Here is a 23,324-nt window from a genome sequence, read left to right as displayed (position 1 = left end):
GAAAGCTGAAGGCTCTGCCTCCCATTCTACTCTTACAAACCCTAGGAACCACAAGTAAGCCCGCAGTCTGAGAGCGAAGCGCTCTAATGGGGTAATATGGTACTACGAGGTCCCTAAGATAAGATGGGACCTGATTATTCAAAACCTTATAAGTAAGAAGAAGAATTTTAAATTCTATTCTAGAATTAACAGGAAGCCAATGAAGAGAGGCCAACACGGGTGAGATATGCTCTCTCCTGCTAGTCCCCGTCAGTACTCTAGCTGCTCTAATAATAATAATAATAATAATTCTAATAATAATTGTGTGTATATTGTAACAACAACCTAAACAATTATAAATGAATTAAGCCGGCAAATTACCATTAAAAATTACTTAATTAACAGGAAATAAAAAGGTTGAGTTCCTCTGAGTTCTAAAGTTCTAAAAATTCTGGGCTGACTCGCCATTCCAACTCATTATTGAAACTTTGCACACTTTATTATCACCCTTGATAAATGTCATATTTTATAAACACGACCCAATCTAGAGCTCGTGGATCCCCACAGACAACACGCTAGTAATGTAATATTTCTTTTACTCTTTTTTTACTGATTTAAACCAAACGTTTCATTGAATTATTTTAACCTTCAACAGTGATGAAAGTTTTCTGAGAATTCTCAGAGATCTGGGTTTTTACTTGCGAGGTAGAGCGTTTCTGGGTTAGTTTAGACAGCATATGTCAGAATCCATGAATTCTCCACACCCAAACAGCTGGTGGCAGTAACGCACCATGTTGGCTTGCAAACCAACAATAAACTCGAAAGAGGAAGAAGGGTTGTTTTTGTTTTCCTGTTCCACGTCGGATTCAGTCTGTGGTCTGATGTCATGATGTTCGTATTTATAAAAGTGATTGTAAACATCTCTGATGAGACGTCACCATGGACATTTAGTCTCAGGTTTTCACGTCCTGGTCCCAGACTGAAGGATAAATGTAACGTGGTGCCACTCGTCCACACAGCAGCCTCTGAGAGACGCCGTTACAGATTTTACTGTGAACTCCACGTCGCGTTGATACAACAAAGAAAATTTATACCCGCCTTCAGCCCTGTGATGATGAATGTTTCGTTTTCCCACTCGTGCGCTCTTGGTGCTCAGGCTTTTTGGTGATGAGAAAGGTGCAGGATCATTCATCCACCTTTTCCCAATGATCTGTGACTTTTTGACTTTCTCTCCTTTGTTCTGCTGTCGTCGTGTCACCGCGCCTTTATGACTGAACTAAAACCGCATTGGTTTTATTTTGAAGCCTTTTTTTTTTTAATTTGTTCTTAACAATAATTAATCCAGTCGATGTGCACCGCTCCTCAAAATGTCCGCTCACGCCAAGAAGAGAGAGGTGGACGCTGAAGTTATTTTACACACATCAAACTCTGTCTTTGGGATGAATTTACTTCCAACTGTCTCCATGGAAACGTGATGTGTTAACCTGCCAAATCTGCATTTTAAGGTTTCTAATGTTACAGAGACATGAAATATTAATGTGAATTAAAAATGCTGACGTCAGCACTGGATGGACAAAATCATATCATTTGAGGTCAGTCATCCTGGTACTTAAGCTCGAGGGGCAGGTTTTCTCAGTTAAAACATCACAGAACTCAGTACAAATACATGTAATTTGGGGGTCAGACTCATCAATAAAGTCAGTTTAATGTACATCGATTCATTTCAGGTCAGCAATCTCACCGTTCAGGGCAATGAGAGCTGTCAGCTGGCTGTTAGAAACAAGTTAGGAGACAATAAAAAACCAACTGATTTCAGTAGAACAGCACACAGACCGCGGGTGTTGTCACCGAGCGGACAGTCATGGAAGCACGAATTCTCTCCTTTGGATTGGCCACTTTGCCAAAGTGACGTAGCACCGACCTTGAAGTGAATAAGAATCTAATTTAAAGCCAAATCAGTGTTCCTGAGAAAGAAAAGTTATATTGGTGACTTAATGAACAGCAGGTGCAGCTTTACTTGTATTTTAGGACACTTTCAGTTGTTGTAAAAGCACAAATAGCTGAAGTCAAATATTTAGATAAATGTAGAGAGTGAACAGTAACAGTCAAACGTGAATATGTGGTTTTTATGGAATAGTAATAACACTGTGTTCTAATCCAGATGACAAACCATGGATTATAGTTCTGTCATCTTGGCAGTATGGGAATATATTGACAACTGCCTCATCCAGGCAGCTAACGCTTGTAATGTTTGTTATGGACGTGACATGCTGATGTTCGTAATGTTAGTTATAGGCGTGAAACGCTGATGTTCGTGTTGTTAGTTATAGGCGTGAAACACTGACGTTCGTGATGTTAGTTATAGGCGTGAAACGCTGACGTTCATAATGTTAGTTATAGGCGTGAAACGCTGACGTTCATAATGTTAGTTATAGGCGTGAAACGCTGACGTTCGTAATATTCGTTACGGATGTGAAGCACTGACGTTTGTAATATTCATTACGGATGTGAAGCACTGACGTTTGTAATATTCATTACAGATGTGAAGCGCTGACGTTTGTAATATTTGTGGCAGACATGAAACGCTGATGTTCGTAATGTTTGTGGCGGACGTGAAACGCTGACGTTCGTAATGTTTGTTACGGACATCAAACGCAGACGTTCGTAATGTTTGTTACAGAAGTGAAACGCTGACGTTCGTAATGTTTGTTACAGAAGTGAAATGCTGACGTTTGTAATGTTTGTTTCGAACGTGACACGCTGACGTTTGTAATGTTCGTTATGGGTGTGAAACTGTTTGTTGCGGCCGTGAAATGCTGATGTTCGTAATGTTTTTTACAGATGTGAAACACTGAAATTTGTAATGTTTGTTACGGACGTGAAGCGCTGACGTTTGTAATGTTTGTTACAGATGTGAAACACTGACATTCGTAATGTTTGTTACAGATGTGAAACGCTGACATTTGTAATGTTTGTTACATATGTGAACGCTGAAGTTAATGTTTTCCAGACGTGAAATGCTGACGTTCGTAATGTTTGTTACAGATGTGAAACGCTGACATTTGTAATGTTTGTTTTGAACGTGAAACACTGATGTTTGTAATGTTGTTACGGACGTGAAACACTGACGTTTGTAGTGTTTGTTACGGATGTGAAGAGCTGACGTTTGTAATGTTTGTTACAGACGTGAAACACTGATGTTTGTAATGTTTGTTACAGACGTGAAACACTGATGTTTGTAATGCTTGTTACAGATGTGAAACGCTGACGTTTGTAATGTTTGTTACGGATGTGAAACACTGACATTTGTAATGTTTGTTACGGACCTGAAACGATGACGCTTGTAATGTTTGTTACAGACGTGAAACGATGACGTCTGTAATGTTCGTTACGGGTGTGAAACACTGCCGTTCGTAATGTTCATTACGGGAGTGAAACGCTGACGTTTGTAATGTTGTTGTGGGTGTGAAATGCTGATATTCGTAATGTTTGATACAGATGTGAAACTCTAATGTTTGTAATGTTTGTTACGGACGTGAAACACTGATGTTTGTAATGTTTGTTGCGGACGTGAAATGCTGATATTCATAATGTTTGTTACAGATGTGAAACACTGACATTTGTAATGTTTGTTACGGACGTGAAACAATGATGTTTGTAATGTTGTTGTGGGTGTGAAATGCTGATATTCGTAATGTTTGATACAGATGTGAAACTCTAATGTTTGTAATGTTTGTTACGGACGTGAAACACTGATGTTTGTAATGTTTGTTGCGGACGTGAAATGCTGATATTCATAATGTTTGTTACGGACGTGAAACACTGACGTTTGTAGTGTTTGTTACGGATGTGAAGAGCTGACGTTTGTAATGTTTGTTACAGACGTGAAACACTGATGTTTGTAATGTTTGTTACAGACGTGAAACACTGATGTTTGTAATGCTTGTTACAGATGTGAAACGCTGACGTTTGTAATGTTTGTTACGGATGTGAAACACTGACATTTGTAATGTTTGTTACGGACCTGAAACGATGACGCTTGTAATGTTTGTTACAGACGTGAAACGATGACGTCTGTAATGTTCGTTACGGGTGTGAAACACTGCCGTTCGTAATGTTCATTACGGGAGTGAAACGCTGACGTTTGTAATGTTTGTTGTGGGTGTGAAATGCTGATATTCGTAATGTTTGATACAGATGTGAAACTCTAATGTTTGTAATGTTGTTACGGACGTGAAACACTGATGTTTGTAATGTTTGTTGCGGACGTGAAATGCTGATATTCATAATGTTTGTTACAGATGTGAAACACTGACATTTGTAATGTTTGTTACGGACGTGAAACAATGATGTTTGTAATCTTTGTTACAGATGTGAAACACTGACGTTTGTAATGTTTGTTACGGACGTGAAGCGCTGACGTTTGTAATGTTTGTTACGGACGTGAAACGCTGACGTTTGTAATGTTTGTTACGGACGTGAAGCGCTGACGTTTGTAATGTTTGTTACGGACGTGAAGCGCTGACGTTTGTAATGCTTGTTACGGACGTGAAGCGCTGACGTTTGTAATGTTTGTTACGGACGTGAAGCGCTGACGTTTGTATGTTTGTTACGGACGTGAAACGCTGACGTTTGTAATGTTTGTTACGGACGTGAAACGCTGACGTTTGTAATGTTTGTTACGGACGTGAAGCGCTGACGTTTGTAATGTTTGTTACGGACGTGAAACGCTGACGTTTGTAATGTTTGTTACGGACGTGAAGCGCTGACGTTTGTAATGCTTGTGTTGCAGATATGATGCCTCTTTTGCATAACTACGTGACGGTGGATACAGACATGCTGCTGTGTAACCCCAAGCACCTGGAGGTCATGTACAGTATGTGTAAAAAGGTCAGCTTTGGTCACTTTGATAGACATTCTTTGTATGTTTTGACAGATTTAACACTTTGCCACTTTGACGACTTGTAGGTGCTGAGCAGTGACGCCGGGGAGGACGCCGAGTGTCACGCTGCCAAGTTGTTGGAGGTCATCATCCTGCAGTGTCGAGGTCGAGGCATTGACCAGGTCAGACACTCAGCCGCCTCCTCCTGCTTTGAGTGATACTATCAGCAGGATATTAGCATTTACTTAGCAATACTTTATTACCTTGATGATATATATATATATATACATATATATATATATATATATATATATATCTCCATACATTTTCTTCCGCTTCATCCGGAGTCCGGTCGCGGGGGCAGCAGCTCAAGCAAAGCCGCCCAGACCTTCCGATCCACACACACCTCCCCCAGCTCCTCCGGGGGAACCCCAAGGCGTTCCCAAGCCAGCCGAGAGATGTACTCCCTCCAGCGTGTCCTGGGTCTTCCCCAGGGCCAGTGGGATGTGCCCGGAACACCTCTCCAGCAAGGCGTCCAGGGGGCATCCGGAAAAGATGCCCGAGCCACCTCAACTGACTCCTTTCAACGTGGAGGAGCAGCGGCTCGCCTCCGAGCTCCTCCTGAGTGATGAAGCTCCTCATCCCATCTTTAAGGGAGCGCCCAGCCACCCTGCGGAGGAACTCATCTCGGCCGCTTGTACTCGCGATCTCGTTCTTTCGATCATGAGACAAATCTCATGACCATAGGTGAGGATCGGAATGTAGATTGATCGGTAAATCGAGAGCTTTGCCCCCCTACTCAGATCTCTCTTCACCACGACGGTGCGATACAGCGACCGCATCACTGCAGATGCTGCACCGATCCGTCTATCGATCTCACGCTCCATCGTCCCTCACTCGTGAACAAGACCCTGAGATACTTAGACTCCTCCACTTGAGGCAAGGACACTCCACCGACCTGAAGAGGGCAAAGCACCTTTTTCCGGTCGAGAACCATGGCCTCGGATTTGGAGGTGCTGATTTTCATCCCGGACGCTTCACACTCGGCTGCAAACCGCCCCAGTGCACGCTGAAGGTCCTGATTTGACGAAGCCAACAGAACCACATCGTCCGCAAACAGCAGAGACGAAATTCTGTGGTTCCCAACCAGACCACCTCTACACCCTGGCTGCGCCTAGAAATTCTGTCCATAAAAATAATGAACAGAACTGGTGACAAAGGGCAGCCCTGGCGGAGGCCAACGTGCACTGGATACAGGTTTGACTTACTACCGGCAATGCGAACCAAGCTCCTGCTGCGGTCGTACAGGGACCGGAGAGCCCTTAGCAAAGGACCCCGGACCCCGTACTCCCGGAGCACTCCCCACAGGGTGCCCCGAGGGACACGGTCGAACGCCTACTCCAGATCCACAAAACACATGTGGACTGGTTGGGCGAACTCCCATGAACCCTCGAGCACCCGATGGACTGTGTAGAGCTGGTCCAGTGTGCCGCGACAGGACGAAAACCACACTGCTCCTCCTGAATCTGAGGTTCAACCATCGGTCGAATTCTCCTCTCCAGTACTCTGGAATAGACCTTACCGGGGAGGCTGAGGAGTGTGATCCCCCTATAGTTGGAACACACCTTCCGGTCCCCCTTCTTAAACAGAGGGACCACCACCCCGGTCTGCCAATCCAGAGGCACTGTCTCCGATCGCCACGCGATGTTGCAGAGGTGTGTCAGCCAAGACAGTCCCACAACATCCAGAGACTTAAGGTACTCAGGACGGATTTCATCCAACCAGGAGCCTTGCCACTGAGGAGCTTTCTAACCACCTCGGTGAATTCGGCCTGGGTAATGGATGACTCCGCCTCTGAATCCCCAGTCTCTGCTTCCTCTTCGGAAGACGTGACGATGGGATTGAGGAGATCCTCGAAGTACTCCTTCCACCACCCGACAACATCCCCAGTCAGGGTCAACAGCTCCCCACCCGCACCATAAACAGTGCTGGTGGAGAGCTGCTTCCGCCTCCTGAGGCGTTGGACGGTTTGCCAGAATCTCTTCGAGGCCGACCGATAGTCCTCCTCCATAGCCTCCCCGAACTCCCCTCAGACCCAAGTTTTTGCCTCTGTGACCGCACAGCTGTGGCACCCTTGGCCTGCCGGTACCTGTCAGCTGCCTCTGGGTCCCACCTACCAACAAAGATAAGTAGGACTCCTTCTTCAGCTTGACGGCATCCCTACTTCCGGTGTCCACCACCGGGTTCGGGGATTGCCACCGCGACAGGCACCAGAAACCTTGCGACCACAGCTATGAGCAGCCGCATCGACAATGGAGGTGGAGAACATGGTCCACTCGGACACCATGTCTCCAACCTCCCTGGGATCTGGGAGAAGCTCTCCCGGAGGTGGGAGTTGAAGACCTCGCTGACAGAGGGTTTCGCCAGTCGTTCCCAGCAGACCCTATATATATACATACATAATCACATATATATATATATATGTGTGTGTGTGTGTGTATATATGTATATATATATGTGTATATATGTGTATGTATGTATATATATATGTGTATGTATGTATATATATGTGTATGTATGTATATATATATGTGTATATTATATATGTTATATATATATATGTGTGTATGTATATATATATGTTGTATATATGTATGTATATATATATGTGTATGTATATATGTGTATGTATATATGTGTATATATGTATATATATATATGTATGTATATATGTGTATGTATGTATATATATGTGTATGTATGTATATATATGTGTATGTATGTCATGTGTGTGTTTGTATGTATGTATATGTATATATGTGTATGTATGCATGTGTGTGTTTGTATGTATGTATATATATGTGTATGTATGTATGTATGTATGTATATATATATGTATGTATATATGTATGTATGTATGTATATATATGTATAATATATATATGTGTATGTATGTATATATATATATGTATATATATATATATATGTGTATGTATGTATGTATATATATGTATATATATTATATTATGTATGTATATATATATATGTATATATATATTTGTATGTATGTATGTATATATATATATGTGTATGTATGTATGTATATATATATATGTGTATGTATGTATGTATATATATATATGTATATATATATGTGTATGTATGTATGTATATATATATATGTATATATATATATGTATGTATGTATGTATATATATATGTATATATATATGTGTATGTATGTATTTATATATGTATATATATATATGGTATGTATAGTATATATATGTATATGTATATATGTGTATATATGGTATGTATGTATATATGATAGTATTATGTTATGTATGTATATGTATATATATATGTATGTCTCAGTCACTCTCATGTTTTCTGTTCTGGATTTATCTACACCACCAACACTGGACGGAGGTTCCAGTTTTATGCCTGTCTTTCCAGTCGGAAACCAAGTGCCAGAAACCAAGACACTTTGTGCACAGCAGAGACAACCAACGTTCTGTGAAAATTATTTGGAAAAGATACACATCTCCTAATACCCTGTCTACTTTTTCGTCCTCTCCAACTATCCCAAAACTTTTTCGTCAACATCTTTCTCCTTATGCTTTCCTGGACATCTTTGATCCACCACCAAGTGTCCTTGTCTTTCTTCCACTGTCCAGATGTCTCACCCATACCTTCCTGTCTGTCTCTCTCACCACATCTGCAGCCCTTTCCAGTTGTCCAACACTGCTTCTCTCCTCCATCCAGTGCTTCTCTCACCTGCTCACTGAATTTCACACAACAGTCTTCCTCCTTCGTCTTCCACCACCTGATCCTCTCACTCTCTTCTTGTTCATGTATAAAGTCATCCTTCACTTCTAAAGCCATTTTGGCGTCTCTTCACTGGCTGCCTGTCTCTGTGAGATCAGATTTTAAGGTCCTGTTATTGGCCTGTAGAGTTGTTCACAGACTGGCACCACCCTAGTTGGCAGATCTACTTAAGCACTACGTACCGGCCGGGGCTCTGTGCTCACAGGACGTAGGATTGCTCTGTGTCCTTAGGGTGAAAAAAGTCTGTGGGACATAGAGCTTTTTCTTATCATGTCCCGGTCCTGTGGAATGACCTACCTGTTTTGGTGAGGCAGTCAGACTCCGTGGAGACTTTTAAGTCACGTCTGAAAATGCATTTGTTTGCTATTTTATATGATTAATATTGTGTTACTATGCTTTTATTCTTTTATATATATATTTTTTACCTTTTTAACTTTTATCATCTTTTTAACCTTTCCTCATGCGCTTTGATTTTTTGATTTAATTTGTTTTGGTTTTTACTGTTGAATTGTTTTGTGTGAAGTGCCTTCAGACGACGCTGTCGTGATTTAGCGCTCAACAAGTTTAATAAATTAATTAAATTTAATTGAAAATCCTACAAACCACCATCCACTGCTGTCTAACTACACTCTCCCCTGCCAGCACCTTACAGTCTCCAATTTCCTTTACGTTGTATCTCCTACAAAGAATGTAGTCCACCTGGGTGGACCTTCCTCCACTTTTATATGTCACTCTGTGCTCCTCCCTTTTCCTAAAGTTAATTATGGAGTTCCACAAGGTTCTGTGCTAGAACCAATTTTATTCACTTTATACATGCTTCCCTTAGGCAGTATTATTAGAAAGCATTGCTTAAATTTTCATTGTTACGCAGATGATACCCAGCTTTATCTATCCATGAAGCCAGAGGACATACACCAATTAGCTAAACTGCAGGATTGTCTTACAGACATAAAGACATGGATGACCTCTAATTTCTTGCTTTTAAATTCAGATAAAACTGAAGTTATTGTACTTGGCCCCACAAATCTTAGAAACATGGTGTCTAACCAGATCCTTACTCTGGATGGCATTACCCTGACCTCTAGTAATACTGTGAGAAATCTTGGAGTCATTTTTGATCAGGATATGTCATTCAAAGCGCATATTAAACAAATATGTAGGACTGCTTTTTTGCATTTGCGCAATATCTCTAAAATGAGAAAGGTCATGTCTCAGAGTGAGGCTGAAAAAGTAATTCATGCATTTATTTCCTCTAGCTGGACTATTGTAATTCATTATTATCAGGTTGTCCTAAAAGTTCCCTGAAAAGCCTTCAGTTAATTCAAAATGCTGCAGCTAGAGTACTGACGGGGACTAGAAGGAGAGAGCATATCTCACCCATATTGGCCTCTCTTCATTGGCTTCCTGTTAATTCTAGAATAGAAATTAAAATTCTTCTTCTTACTTATAAGGTTTTGAATAATCAGGTCCCATCTTATCTTAGGGACCTCGTAGTACCATATCACCCCAATAGAGCGCTTCGCTCTCAGACTGCAGGCTTACTTGTAGTTCCTAGGGTTTGTAAGAGTAGAATGGGAGGCAGAGCCTTCAGCTTTCAGGCTCCTCTCCTGTGGAACCAGCTCCCAATTCAGATCAGGGAGACAGACACCCTCTCTACTTTTAAGATTAGGCTTAAAACTTTCCTTTTTGCTAAAGCTTATAGTTAGGGCTGGATCAGGTGACCCTGAACCATCCCTTAGTTATGCTGCTATAGACGTAGACTGCAGGGGTTCCCATGATGCACTGAGTGTTTCTTTCTCTTTTTGCTCTGTATGCACCACTCTGCATTTAATCATTAGTGATCGATCTCTGCTCCCCTCCACAGCATGTCTTTTTCCTGGTTCTCTCCTCTCAGCCCCAACCAGTCCCAGCAGAAGACTGCCCCTCCCTGAGCCTGGTTCTGCTGGAGGTTTCTTCCTGTTAAAAGGGAGTTTTTCCTTCCCACTGTCGCCAAGTGCTTGCTCACAGGGGGTCGTTTTGACCGTTGGGGTTTTTCCGTAATTATTGTATGGCTTTGCCTTACAATATAAAGCGCCTTGGGGCAACTGTTTGTTGTGATTTGGCGCTGTATAAATAAAATTGATTTGATTTGATTTAAAGTTGATCATCCCACATGGTGAGGACATAGAGGGGCTGACACACTGTCTGACGGGTCATCTTAATTTCTGTGCAGCCTCGGTCTGCCCAACTAAGACTGTCCACTGTTACCCCTATAACAAGCCATGGGTAATGCGGGAAGTCAAAGCTGTCCTCGACAACTTCCCAAGAGATCAATAAAGTTCTATCTAATCTAATCTAAAATACCAAAGCCATTTCCATCCTTTTTGCAAAATCCACTAGCATCTGTCCTTACACTTTCCTGTCCTTGATACCATATCTACTACGCATTACTTCCTCATCACCTCTGTTCCCTTCACGAACATGCCCATTGAAGTCTGCTCCTATCACCACTCTTTCATGCTTGGGCACACTCTCCACCACCTCATCTAACTCACTCCAGAAATCTTCTTTCTCCTTCATCTCACAACCTACCTGTGGGGCATATGCACTGATGATATTCATCATCACCCTTCAATTTCCAACTTCACACTCATCACCCTGTCAGACACTCGCTTAACCTCCAACACACTTTTAACATACTCTTCTTTAAAACTCAGCCACATGGGGTGTGTAGCCATTCTGAGTGCCCAAGTAGGGTTGCTTGAAGAACAGTGTCCATTGTAACACAAGCCAACATAACCATGCAGAGTCCAAATGTTTCCAAACTCTGACTGAAAATGAACGGCAAGTCGCCGCTGCGCCTTTGTCTCTTGTAGCTAAGCTGACCATTTTATCGGCATGTGACCGTGGGTGACCGCAGTTCCTGGTTGTTGTCTTTGATTGCTGGTTGTAAGATGATAGAAAGGTGATTGGTCATGGTTGTGTCACTGTTTTCTGGGCATGGCCAGGCATGACTGAGTGTTCGTGTCTGTGCCCGTGCAGTGCATCCCTCTGTTTGTGGAGCTGGTGCTGGAGCGTTTGATGAGGGGCGTGAAGTCCAGCGAGCTGAGGACCATGTGTCTGCAGGTGGCCATTGCTGCTTTGTACTACAGCCCCGCCCTGCTGGTGCACACGCTGGACAGTGTGCACTTCCTCACAGCCCGCAGCCATCACCGTGCACTTCATCACCAGTGGATCAACGACACTGAGTTCTTCCCTCGGGTGAGGGCCACACACCTGTCTGGTGTTTGTAGTTCTGGTACTGTGTGGAGTTCCTCTAGGTACTGAAGAGTATTTGTCCATCTTTTGATGTCACTTCTCCACGCGGGTTGCTAGCCTGTTGGGTGGGAAGGGGTGGAGTCATAAACACAGGACGCCTTTAACGTTTAGGGGGCAAACTAAACTACACGTGACGTTTTTATATATATACGAGTATATATATAATAGGATTGCTGCGGAGGCCATGTCAATTCCAGCAAAGTGGCCAATCCGACAGTGAGAATTCATACCTTCCTCTGCTGGCTGTGTGATGAAAACAAGCTCAGGCTGCATTGATTGTCTATTAAAATCAGCTAGTTTTGTTTTGTCTCTGACTTGCTTCTAACAGCCAGCTGACGGCTCTGACTGCCTGGAACGATGAAAATAGCTGAAATGAACATTGTACATTAAATTGACTTTATTGACGAGTCTGACTCCTTTGAAAAGTGACCAAATTACATGTACTTGTATTGAGGTCTGTGATGTTTTAATCGGCCAGAAAATGGCCACCAGAGGGCGCATCGGTGTAAAGTCTGCGGCAACCCATATCAGTGGTGGGCATAGTTCTGCTAATCCGCTAACAGCTATTCAGCTATTAGTGAAGCTAACTTTTTTGTTCGCGGATTAGCTTTTCAGCTAACTTGGAAAACCATCAGCAGACCAATTACACACACTCACACACTCATTTTCAGCCGCTTAGTCCAATTAAGGGTCGCAGGAGGCTGGAACCTATCCCAGCAATCATAGGGCGCGAGGCGTGGTTCACCCTGGATAGGACACCAGTCTGTCACAGGGCTACATATAAACAAACAAACACATTCACACATAGGACAGTTTAAAGTTTCCAATCCACCTAGCCTGCATGTCTTTGGATGTGGGAGGAAGCTGGAGCACCCAGAGGGAACCCACGCAAACACGGGGGAGAACATGCAAACTCCACACAGAAAGGACACAGGTAGGAATCGAACCCATGACCTTCTCACTGTGAGGCAACAGTGCTAACCACTAAGTCACCATGCTGCTGCGGACCAATTAGCTTCCGCTAAATTTAGTTAAGCTACCCTTTTAATCCACTTTTTTTTTTTTTTGCTGGCATATTGGATATCACTTAATGTATTGGATATCACTTAATGGTCAAAAATGCTTGTAAATTTGTTAGTTCCTGTCTGTTGTGTGTTTTACAACAGTCAGGCTGCTGTGAAGAGCTCAGCCTTCCCAGGGTTCTCAGCAGGATTTTTTCTCAGCGTAATGGGATGGAAAAATCACCTTATGAAGCCGGGGCTTCGGGGGACTGCTTTAGGTTTCAACCCACTGAAGCTTATGGGGTTATAAAGGGCTACTTTGGTGTTTTTGTTTTTTTTTATTTCAATATGTAGAGTAATCAGAAATTAATCTAAACATTTGTAAGGTAAAATAGTATAGTAAACTGCTGTGTATAAATTAGCAGTTCTGATGCTTCTGTGCAGTGACACACATTTCTACACTCTTCTATGTTTTGGGCCTGATGCCTATTTTCTTTTGGCTTCAAAGTAAGCCTGTAACAAAGATTTAAAAAAATAACTATGACAGTTTTGGTCAGTTGTAATCTGTCTGTCTGTTTTACAACGTTTGGAAAGAGGTCTCATTTGATTTAAAATGGCAGTTCGCTTTGAAGGTTTTGATTCCTGAGTGATCCATCTTTCCAACTTTACTCAGCAGAAAGCCACAGCAAAATCCCGCAACACGTACACACATGAAGTGGAGGATATTATTATTATTTTCGTAAGGGATACTAACTTTAGTCTAGGAATCAGAGAAGCGGGAGGTATTAATGCTCCAGTCCATGGCAGAGAACCACGTGGTTGGCTGCCCCACAAAAAAGGCACGTGAGTGATGAACGAATAAAACTGTCCGGTGTGAAGTGGTGGAGGATTGTCGCTCCTGCCCACAACAGCAGAAAAAGAATTTAATCAGCTTAATTAGAGACTTTAATCAGCAGATAAGGTGAGACATGACTGACATCTTTAAATGGCTTTGATAAAGGTTGATGAAGAAACAATCACATAGAGAAATGAAAATTTTCCCATTACACACCCTCAAAAACAACGTAACAGCCCAACCGCAGTGTATCTTTTTTTTAAATTATAACAGTGTTACGGACCGTTACACTGTTATAAATGCTGGCGAGAACCCTGCCTCCCCCAGCAGAAGGGGGCGGGCGGCTGCAGGCTGCTGTAAAGACGTGCCATTTAGTTTTCACACACAGCAACATAGACAGTGACAGAAGAGATCAAACGCAAGGCACTTTTCACTCATGATCACAACATACAGTGAGGAAAATAAGTATTTGAACACCCTGCAGTTTTGCAAGTTCTCCCACTTAGAAATCATGGAGGGGTCCTGAAATTTTCATCTTAGGTGCATGTCCACTGTGAGAGACATATCTAAAAAAACAATCTGGAAATCACAATGTATGATTTTTTAAATAATTTATTTGTATGTTACTGCTAGCAAATAAGTATTTGAACACCTGTGAAAATCAATGTTAATATTTGGTACAGTAGCCTTTGTTTGCAATTACAGAGGTCAAATGTTTCATGTAGATTTTATCAGGTTTGCACACACTGCAGCAGAGATTTTGGTCCACTCCTCCATACAGATCTTCTCCAAATCTTTCAGGTTTGGATTTTCAGCTCCCTCCAAAGATTTTCTATTGAGTTCAGGTCTGGAGACTGGCCAGGCCACTCCAGGACCTTGAAATGCTTCTTACGGAGCCCCTCCTTAGTTGCCCTGGCTGTGTGTTTGGGGTCATTGTCATGCTGGAAGACCCAGCCATGACCCATCTTCAATGCTCTTACTGAGGGAAGGAGGTTGTTTGCCAAAATCTGGCAATACATGACCCCATCCATCCTCCCTTCAATACGGTGCAGTCGTCCTGTCCCCTTTGCAGAAGAGCACCCCCAGAGTATGATGTTTCCACCCCCATGCTTCACGGTTGGGATGGTTTTCTTGGGGTTGTTCTCATCCTCTAAACATGGTAAGTGGAGTTGATTCCAAAAAGCTCTATTCTGGTCTCATCTGACCACATGACCTTCTCCCATGCCTCCTCTGGATCATCCAGATGGTCACTGGTGAACTTCAAATGGGCCTGGACATGTGCTGGCTTGAGCAGGGGGACCTTGCTGCCCTGCAGGATTTTAAACCATGACAGCATCATGTGTTACTAATGTAATCTTTGTGACTGTGGTCCCAGCTCTCTTCAGGTCACTGACCAGGTCCTCCTGTGTAGTTCTGAGCTTTCTCAGAATCATCCTTACCCCACAAAGTGAGATCTTGCATGGAATCCCAGACCGAGGAAGATTGACAGTCATCTTGTGTTTCTTCCACTTTCTAATAAATAATCATAACAATTGTTGTCTTCTACCAAGCTGCTTGCCTGTTGTCCTGTAGTCCATCCCAGCCTTGTGCAGGTCTACAGTTTTGTCCCTGGTGTCCTTAGACAGCTCTTTGGTCTTGGCTATGGTGGACAGGTTGGAGTGTGATTGATTGTGTGAACAGGTGTCTTTATACAGGTAACAAGTTCAAACAGGTGCAATTAATACAGGTAAAGAGTGCAGAATAAGAGGGCTTCTTAAAGAAAAATTAACAGGTCTGTGTGAGACAGAATTCTTGCTGGTTGGTAGGTGATCAAACACTTATTTTCCTCACTAACCTTCAAGTCCCGACTTCACCAGACTGTGAATTCCTCAAATTATATTGGATATTGGATCTATTGGACTACTATTGGATTAACCATGAAATTGATCAGCTGGTCTCTGAACGCTGTTGACACCATTTTTTCTACAAGAAGGTCAGGACTGGGGGATCCTACCTGCCCAGATGGAACGTATCCTGCGGGCTATGTTCTCGACTCCTGGGGGTCTTGGCATATTGCATGCTTGGCGCCTTTCTCCATTGAGGACGTATTCATTTTTGGTCTTATGGTAGCAGAGCTGGTACTTTTTGGCTTACGTGCTGCCCTGATCTACCGGAAAATTGTCAAGACGGCAGCATCAAGAACCACGGCCCCTCGCTTGTCCATTATGATTGACGAGGTTGGAAAGGCAGTGCATTCTCAGACTGTGATGACTCTTGAACTCAGATGCAAATTGGATGACATCTTGGAGCAGATACGTGCCTTACAGATGAAGTTGAAGATTTCGGAGGCCGGTGAATATTCTTAATTCACAATTGGGAATATTCTTCATTCATAATTGGATTTGGTTGTTCAAGTGGAACTGTTAAAAGTGTTTTTCACTGCTCAACCACAACACACCAGGCTTATCAAGCCTGAAGGACAAATTGCCCGACTGTTTTCCTCCAGAGGAATGTCTTCATGCCTTGGTGAGATTATTCGGCTCCTTTCTTATCTCAACCCACAAAGACAATAAACTGACAGACTTACACATGGACAAAGACTGAAGCATGCTCCATTTTTTCCCTTTACCTCCCTTCCTGCTCTCCCATCACACACCCGATCTCGGCCACCGCTCACACCACCCCTTTCCCCTCCGGGGGCTGCGCGGTTTTTAGCTGCGGCAGGTCCCTGTTCCCCCCAAGCTAGCGGCAGCGTGACTCCAGTTGCAGCGGCTCCCACATACTTTGCCTCAATTCGGATGGCGGACTGCTTCAAGTTCAGTGCACATAAACAATGTCAAATGTATATGTGTTGTCTTTAATTTTGATGTGTGCCATTATTACGGTAAACAAGTAATAATTGTGGATTAATTGCCGTATCCTGTCTGAGGTAATTGGAGTGTAAACGTAATTGCCCTTTTTTGGGATCAATAAAGTTGTCTGAAGTCTGACGTCAGATCTGTGAGAGACAGAATTCTTGCTGGTTGGTAGGTGTTCAAATACTTATTTGCAGCAGTAACATACAAATAAATTATTTAAAAAAATCATACATTGTGATTTCCAGATTTTTTTTTTTTTTTTGATTATGTCTCTCACAGTGGCCATGGACCTAAGATGAAAATTTCAGACCCCTCCATGATTTCTAAGTGGGAGAACTTGCAAAACCGCAGACACCCTCTCTACTTTTAAGATTAGGCTTAAAACTTCCTTTTTGCTAAAGCTTATAGTTAGGGCTGGATCAGGTGACCCTGAACCATCCCTTAGTTATGCTGCTATAGACTTAGACTGCTGGGGGGTTCCCATGATGCACTGTTTCTTTCTCTTTTTGCTCTGTATGCACCACTCTGCATTTAATCATTAGTGATCGATCTCTGCTCCCCTCCACAGCATGTCTTTTTCCTGGTTCTCTCCCTCAGCCCCAACCAGTCCCAGCAGAAGACTGCCCCTCCCTGGGACTGGTTGGGGCTGGAGGTTTCTTCCTGTTAAAAGGGAGTTTTTCCTTCCCACTGTAGCCAAGTGCTTGCTCACAGGGGGTCGTTTTGACCGTTGGGGTTTTACATAATTATTGTATGGCCTTGCCTTACAATATAAAGCGCCTTGGGGCAACTGTTTGTTGTGATTTGGCGCTATATAAAAAAAATTGATTGATTGATTGATTGATTGTTCAAATACTTATTTTCCTCACTGTAACCCTTCATCAAACTGACAACACTACTTGAAAAACACAACAAATCTATAACACTAACAACACTGCAAATGCACAGAGCGTGATCTGTTGTTAGTCCTTGATTTGCACACGTGTTTTGTGATCCGCAAACACAAATTTCCGATTTCTAACTTGTTTTGGTTTTTACAAATAAATGTGTATTTGTAAATATGTCATTTTTTATCTGTTAAAAAAAGGCATTTGCAAACCTGAAAATTCTGTTTGTGGAGTATAATTATGGTTAGGGTTTACCCATTAGAGATGGGTATCGAAAACTGATTCCTGTTAAGAATCGACAAGAAGTGATTTGATTCACCGACATCAATAGACTTTTTGCTTAACAATTCCCTTATTGGTTCTTCAGTTCACATGACACCGGAGTGAGCTGGTGGTCGGAGATAGCTCCGACCACTCGCCATGATGAAAACACATTTGCTTTTGTTTCGCGCACGCACCGCTGAGGAAATGAGATTATCCCCATAATCGGTGGGTCTGAGTCTGACTATTTTCCCAGACTGACAACAAATATGAGTAAATTAAGTACTAGTTTTTTATAATTTATTAAAAACTAATAAATCCCATATATTTGGGATTTATTAGGCAATATCTCTAAAATCAGAAAGGTCTTGTCTCACAGTGATGCTGAAAAACTAATTCATGCATTTATTTCCTCTAGGCTGGACTATTGTAATTCATTATTATCAGGTTGTCCTAAAAGTTCCCTAAAAAGCCTTCAGTTAATTCAAAATGCTGCAGCTAGAGTACTGACGGGGACTAGAAGGAGAGAGCATATCTCACCCATATTGGCCTCTCTTCATTGGCTTCCTGTTAATTCTAGAATAGAATTTAAAATTCTTCTTCTTACTTATAAGGTTTTGAATAATCAGTCCCATCTTATCTTAGGGACCTCGTAGTACCATATCACCCCAATAGAGCGCTTCGCTCTCAGACTGCAGGCTTACTTGTAGTTCCTAGGGTTTGTAAGAGTAGAATGGGAGGCAGAGCCTTCAGCTTTCAGGCTCCTCTGCATGCACCACTCTGCATTTAATCATTAGTGATCGATCTCTGCTCCCCTCCACAGCATGTCTTTTTCCTGGTTCTCTCCCTCAGCCCCAACCAGTCCCAGCAGAAGACTGCCCCTCCCTGAGCCTGGTTCTGCTGGAGGTTTCTTCCTGTTAAAAGGGAGTTTTTCCTTCCCACTGTAGCCAAGTGCTTGCTCACAGGGGTCGTTTTGATCGTTGGGGTTTTACATAATTATTGTATGGCCTTGCCTTACAATATAAAGCGCCTTGGGGCAACTGTTTGTTGTGATTTGGCGCTATATAAAAAAATTGATTGATTGATTGACTTAAGTATTCAGAGTCTTTGCTCAGCAATTCCAGCCTCAAGTCTTCTTGAGTCTATGATTCCACCAGCTTGGTGCACCTATCTTTGGACAGTTTGGTCCATTCCTCTTTGCAGCACCTCTCAAGCTCCATCAGGTTGGATGGGGAGCGTCGGTGCACAGACATTTCCAGATCTCTCCAGACATGTTCAATCGGATTCAGGTCTGGTCTGTATAACAAATAATAACAGTAACAAAATGTGGAAGAAGTGAAGCGCTGTGAATACTTTCCAGATGCACTGTAAACATTTATATATTTTATCTCGTGAACTTAATCATTTATTTCTTTATTCTGTTGAAGTTTAATCACTACATATTTGCACTTTTTCTCAACTTGTTTCTTCTGCCAAATCTCTGCATAGACTTCACGACCGTAAGATGTGCATCATCGGCCTGAGCGTGCTGATGGAGCTGCCCAGCCGGCCGGCGGCACTGGAGGGCATTGCCAGTCAGATTGTCCCGTCTATCCTGCTCCTCTTCCTGGGCCTCAAACACCTCTATGCCTCCCGGCTACTCAACAAACCGGAGCTGATGGCCCGTGCACACGCTCACCACGAAGAGCAGAATGGTAAGAACAGAACAGAAGAATGAAGCTCTGAGTGTGCATGTGTGTGTGTGTGTGTGTGTGTGTGTGTGCGTATGTGCGTGCGTGCGTGCGTGCGTGTTTATGTACAGTTGTGTGTAAAAGTTTGGGCCTCCTGATGATTTCCCTGATTTTCCTTTATAAATCATTGGTGGGTTTGATCAGAAATTTCACTTAAATATATCATATAGCAGACAAACACACTGATATTTGAGAAGTGAAATGAAGTTTATAGGATTTACAGAAAGTGTGCAATAATTCTTTGAAGAAAATTAGACAGGTGTATAAATTTAGGCACCCCAACAGAAAAAAATACATCAATATTTAGTAGATCCTCCTTTTGCAGAAATAACAGCCTCTAAATGCTTCCTATAGCTTCCAATGAGAGTCTGGATTCTGGTTGAAGGTATTTTGGACCATTCTTCTTTACAAAACATCTCAGGTTTGTTGGTTTCTGAGCATGGACAGCCCGCTTTAAAATCACACCACAGATTTTCAATAATATTCAGGTCTGGGGACTGAGATGGCCATTCCAGACATTGTACTTGTTCCTCTGCATGAATGCCTTAGTAGATTTTCAGCAGTGTTTAGGGTCGTTGTCTTGTTGAAAGATCCAGCCACAGCACAACTTGAACTTTGTCACTGATTCATGAACATTGTTCTCAAGAATCTGATATTGACTGGAATTCATGTGACCCTCACTTTAACAAGATTCCCAGTACCTGCACTGGCCACACAGCTACACAGCATGATGGAACCACCTCCAAATTTTACTGTAGGTAGCAAGTGTTTTCCTTGGAATGCTGTGTTCTTTTTCAGCCATGCATACCGCCCCTTGTTATGTCCAAATAACTCAATTTTAGTTTCATCAGTCCACAGCACCTTATGCCAAAATGAAGCTGGCTTGTCCAATGTGCTTTAGCATACCTCAAGTGACTCTGTTTTGTGGTGTGTACGCAGAAAAGGGTTCCTCTGCATTACAGCATCATACAGCATTTCTTGTGCAAAGTGCGCTGTACGAGGTCTGTTAGAAAAGTAACGGACCTTTTTATTTCTTCTGCAAAACTATATGGATTTGAATCGTGTGATTGCATCAGCCAAGCTTGAACCTTCGTGCGCATGCGTGAGTTTTCTTCACGCCTGTCGGTTGCGTCATTTGCCTGTGCGCACAGCCTTGTGGGAGGAGTGGTCCAGCCCCCCTCGTCAGATTTTCATTGTCAGGAAACTGGCTGATCGACTGCCACTTTGCTTCATCAAAGTTTTTTTCAGAAAGTGTGAGAGACAGCCAAGTGGAAACCATTTGGAAAAATTCAGATAGCTTTCGGTGAAGATCTTACGGGGATCACACAGATTAAGGACAATTACAACTGGATTAAAGATGGCCCACAGTGGCGGAGGGTGCGCCACGCACCGAGCGGCGATCGACAGGCTCAAATGACCAGATCATTTCCAAAGTGAACGCTTTGTTGATCCAGGACGTCGTCTGACTACCAGAGAAATGACAAGACAGCTGGACATAGCACTTTTCAGCACATTCCACTATTGCAGGAGTTTTTGTCATGGAAAGAGGAGCGGAGAAATTCGCGCGTCGGGACGGATGCGCAGGGCACAGAACAAAAAGCAACGCCGTGATGAAGCCTCAGAGGACATGTTGTGGCATGTCCCAGCTCGTCCACAATTTCTCGATAGTCCACACGACTGAAAAGCCACCGAAAGCCGTCTGATTTTCCGAATGGTGCAAGAGCTGGGCATGTTAGGGGCTTGTCCTGTGAGACCAACACGGAGGTGCTTTCGTCTCGCGCCATGAGCGGCTCCGTGGTGAATTTCTCCGCTCCTCTTTCCATTACAAAAACTCCTTAACAGTGGAATGTGCCATTTCTCTGGTAGTCAGACGACATCCTGGATCAACAAAGCGTTCACTTTGGAAATGATCTGGTCGTTTGAGCCTGTCGATTGCCACGCGGCGCGCCATCTGCCGCTGTGGGCCGTCTTTATATCCAGTTGTAATTGTCCCTTAATCTGTGTGATCCCCATAAGATCTTCACCGAAAGCCATCTGAATTTTCCAAATGGTTTCCGCTTGGCTGTCTCTCACACTTTCTGAAAAAAACTTTGATGAAGCAAAGCGGCAGTCGATCAGCCAATTTCCTGACCATGAAAATCCGACGAGAGGGCTGGACCACTCCTCCCACAAGGCGTGCTCACAGGCGAATGACGCACCGACAGGCGTGAAAAAACTCACGCTTGCGCACTAAGGGTTCAAGCTTGACTGATGCATCACACATGATTCAAATCCATATAGTTTTGCAAAAAATAAAAGGTCTGTTACTTTTCTACAGACCTCGTATAGTTGAACGATGCACAGATACACTGTCTGCAGCAAGATCATGTTGTAGGTCTTTGGAGCAGGTCTGTGGGTTGATTATGACTGTTCTCACCATCCATCACTTCATCTTTATTTGAGATTTTTCTTGGCCTGCCACTTCGGGCCTTAACTTGTACTGTGCCTGTGGTCTTCCATTTCCTCACTATGTTCCTCACAGTGGAACTGACAGCTGAAATCTCTGAGATAGCTTTTTGTATCCTTCCCTTAAACCATGATGTTGAACAATCTTTGGTTTCAGGTCATTTGAAAGTTGTTTAGAGGCTCCCATGTTGCCACTCATTAGAAGAGATGCAAAGAGGGGAAACATTGCAAATGGCCACCTTAAATACCCTTTCTCATGATTGGATTCACCTGTGTAAGGAGGTCAAGGGTCAGTGAACTTACCAAATCAATTTATTGTTCTAGTAATTAGTGCTAAATGTATTCAAATCATAAAATGACAAGTGTGCCCAAATTTATTCACCTGCCTAATTTTGTTTAAAGAATTATTGAACCCCTCCTGTGGGTTCACCACCTGCAGAGGGGGCCATGGGGGTCGGGTGCAGAGAGGATTGGGTTGCGGTTCGAGGGCGGGTGGCCTGGTGGCCCGGTCCATGCTCACAGCCCCTGGCTGTTGGGACGTGGAATGTCACCTCGCTAGGGGGGAAAGGAGCCTGAGCTTGTGTGGGAGGTTGAGAGATACCGACTAGAGATAGTCGGGCTCACCTCCACGCACAGCTTGGGCTCTGGTACCCAACTCCTGGAGAGGGGCTGGACGCTTCATTTTCTGCCGTTGCCCACGGGGAGAGGCGGAGAGCTGGGTTTGCATTGCTTATTGTTCCCCAGCTCAGTCCGCAAGTGTTGGAGTTCACTCCGGTGAACGAGAGGGTCGCATCCCTACGCCGTCGCAAGGTCTCTGGTGCCTGTCGTGGCGGCAGTCCCCGAACCCGGTGGTGGACACCGGAAGTAAGGGATGCCATCAAGCTGAAGAAGGAGTCCTACTTATCTTTGTTGGTAGGGTGGGACCCCAGAGGCAGCTGACAGGTACCGGCAGGCCAAGCGTGCCGCAGCCTGTGCGGTTTGCAGAGGCAAAAACTCTGGGAGGAGTTCGGGGAGGCTATGGAGGAGACTATCGGTCGGCCTCGAAGAGATTCTGGCAAACCGTCCGACGCCTCAGGAGGTGGAAGCAGCTCTCCACCAGCACTGTTTACGGTGCGGGTGGGGAGCTGTTGACCCTGACTGGGGATGTTGTCGGGCCGTGGAAGTAGTACCTCGAGGATCTCCTCAATCCCATCGTCACGTCTTCCGAAGAGGAAGCAGAGACTGGGGACTCAGAGGCGGACTCATCCATTACCCAGGCCGAAGTCACCGGAGGTGGTTAGAAAGCTCCTCGGTGGCAAGGCTCCTGGGGTGGATGAAAATCCATCCTGAGTACCTTAGTCTC

At 43.6% G+C, this 23,324-nt stretch overlaps 1 protein-coding gene across 1 annotated transcript in view; it reads left to right on the top strand.

Moving 5' to 3' along the window:
* Positions 1-23,324, top strand: part of ipo8 (importin 8) — a 100,716-nt gene that overhangs the window by 58,462 nt on the left and 18,930 nt on the right. Inside the window, 5 exon segments of the mRNA XM_034163360.1 lie at positions 4,772-4,869; positions 4,948-5,043; positions 11,714-11,932; positions 18,518-18,525; positions 19,296-19,501. Coding sequence (XP_034019251.1) covers positions 4,772-4,869; positions 4,948-5,043; positions 11,714-11,932; positions 18,518-18,525; positions 19,296-19,501 — 627 coding nt within the window.

Source organism: Thalassophryne amazonica, chromosome 22 (assembly GCF_902500255.1).
Source record: "Thalassophryne amazonica chromosome 22, fThaAma1.1, whole genome shotgun sequence".
Lineage (NCBI taxonomy): Eukaryota > Metazoa > Chordata > Actinopteri > Batrachoidiformes > Batrachoididae > Thalassophryne > Thalassophryne amazonica.
Note: the sequence above shows the minus strand (reverse complement) of the source record. Positions and strands in the feature narration are given on the sequence as shown.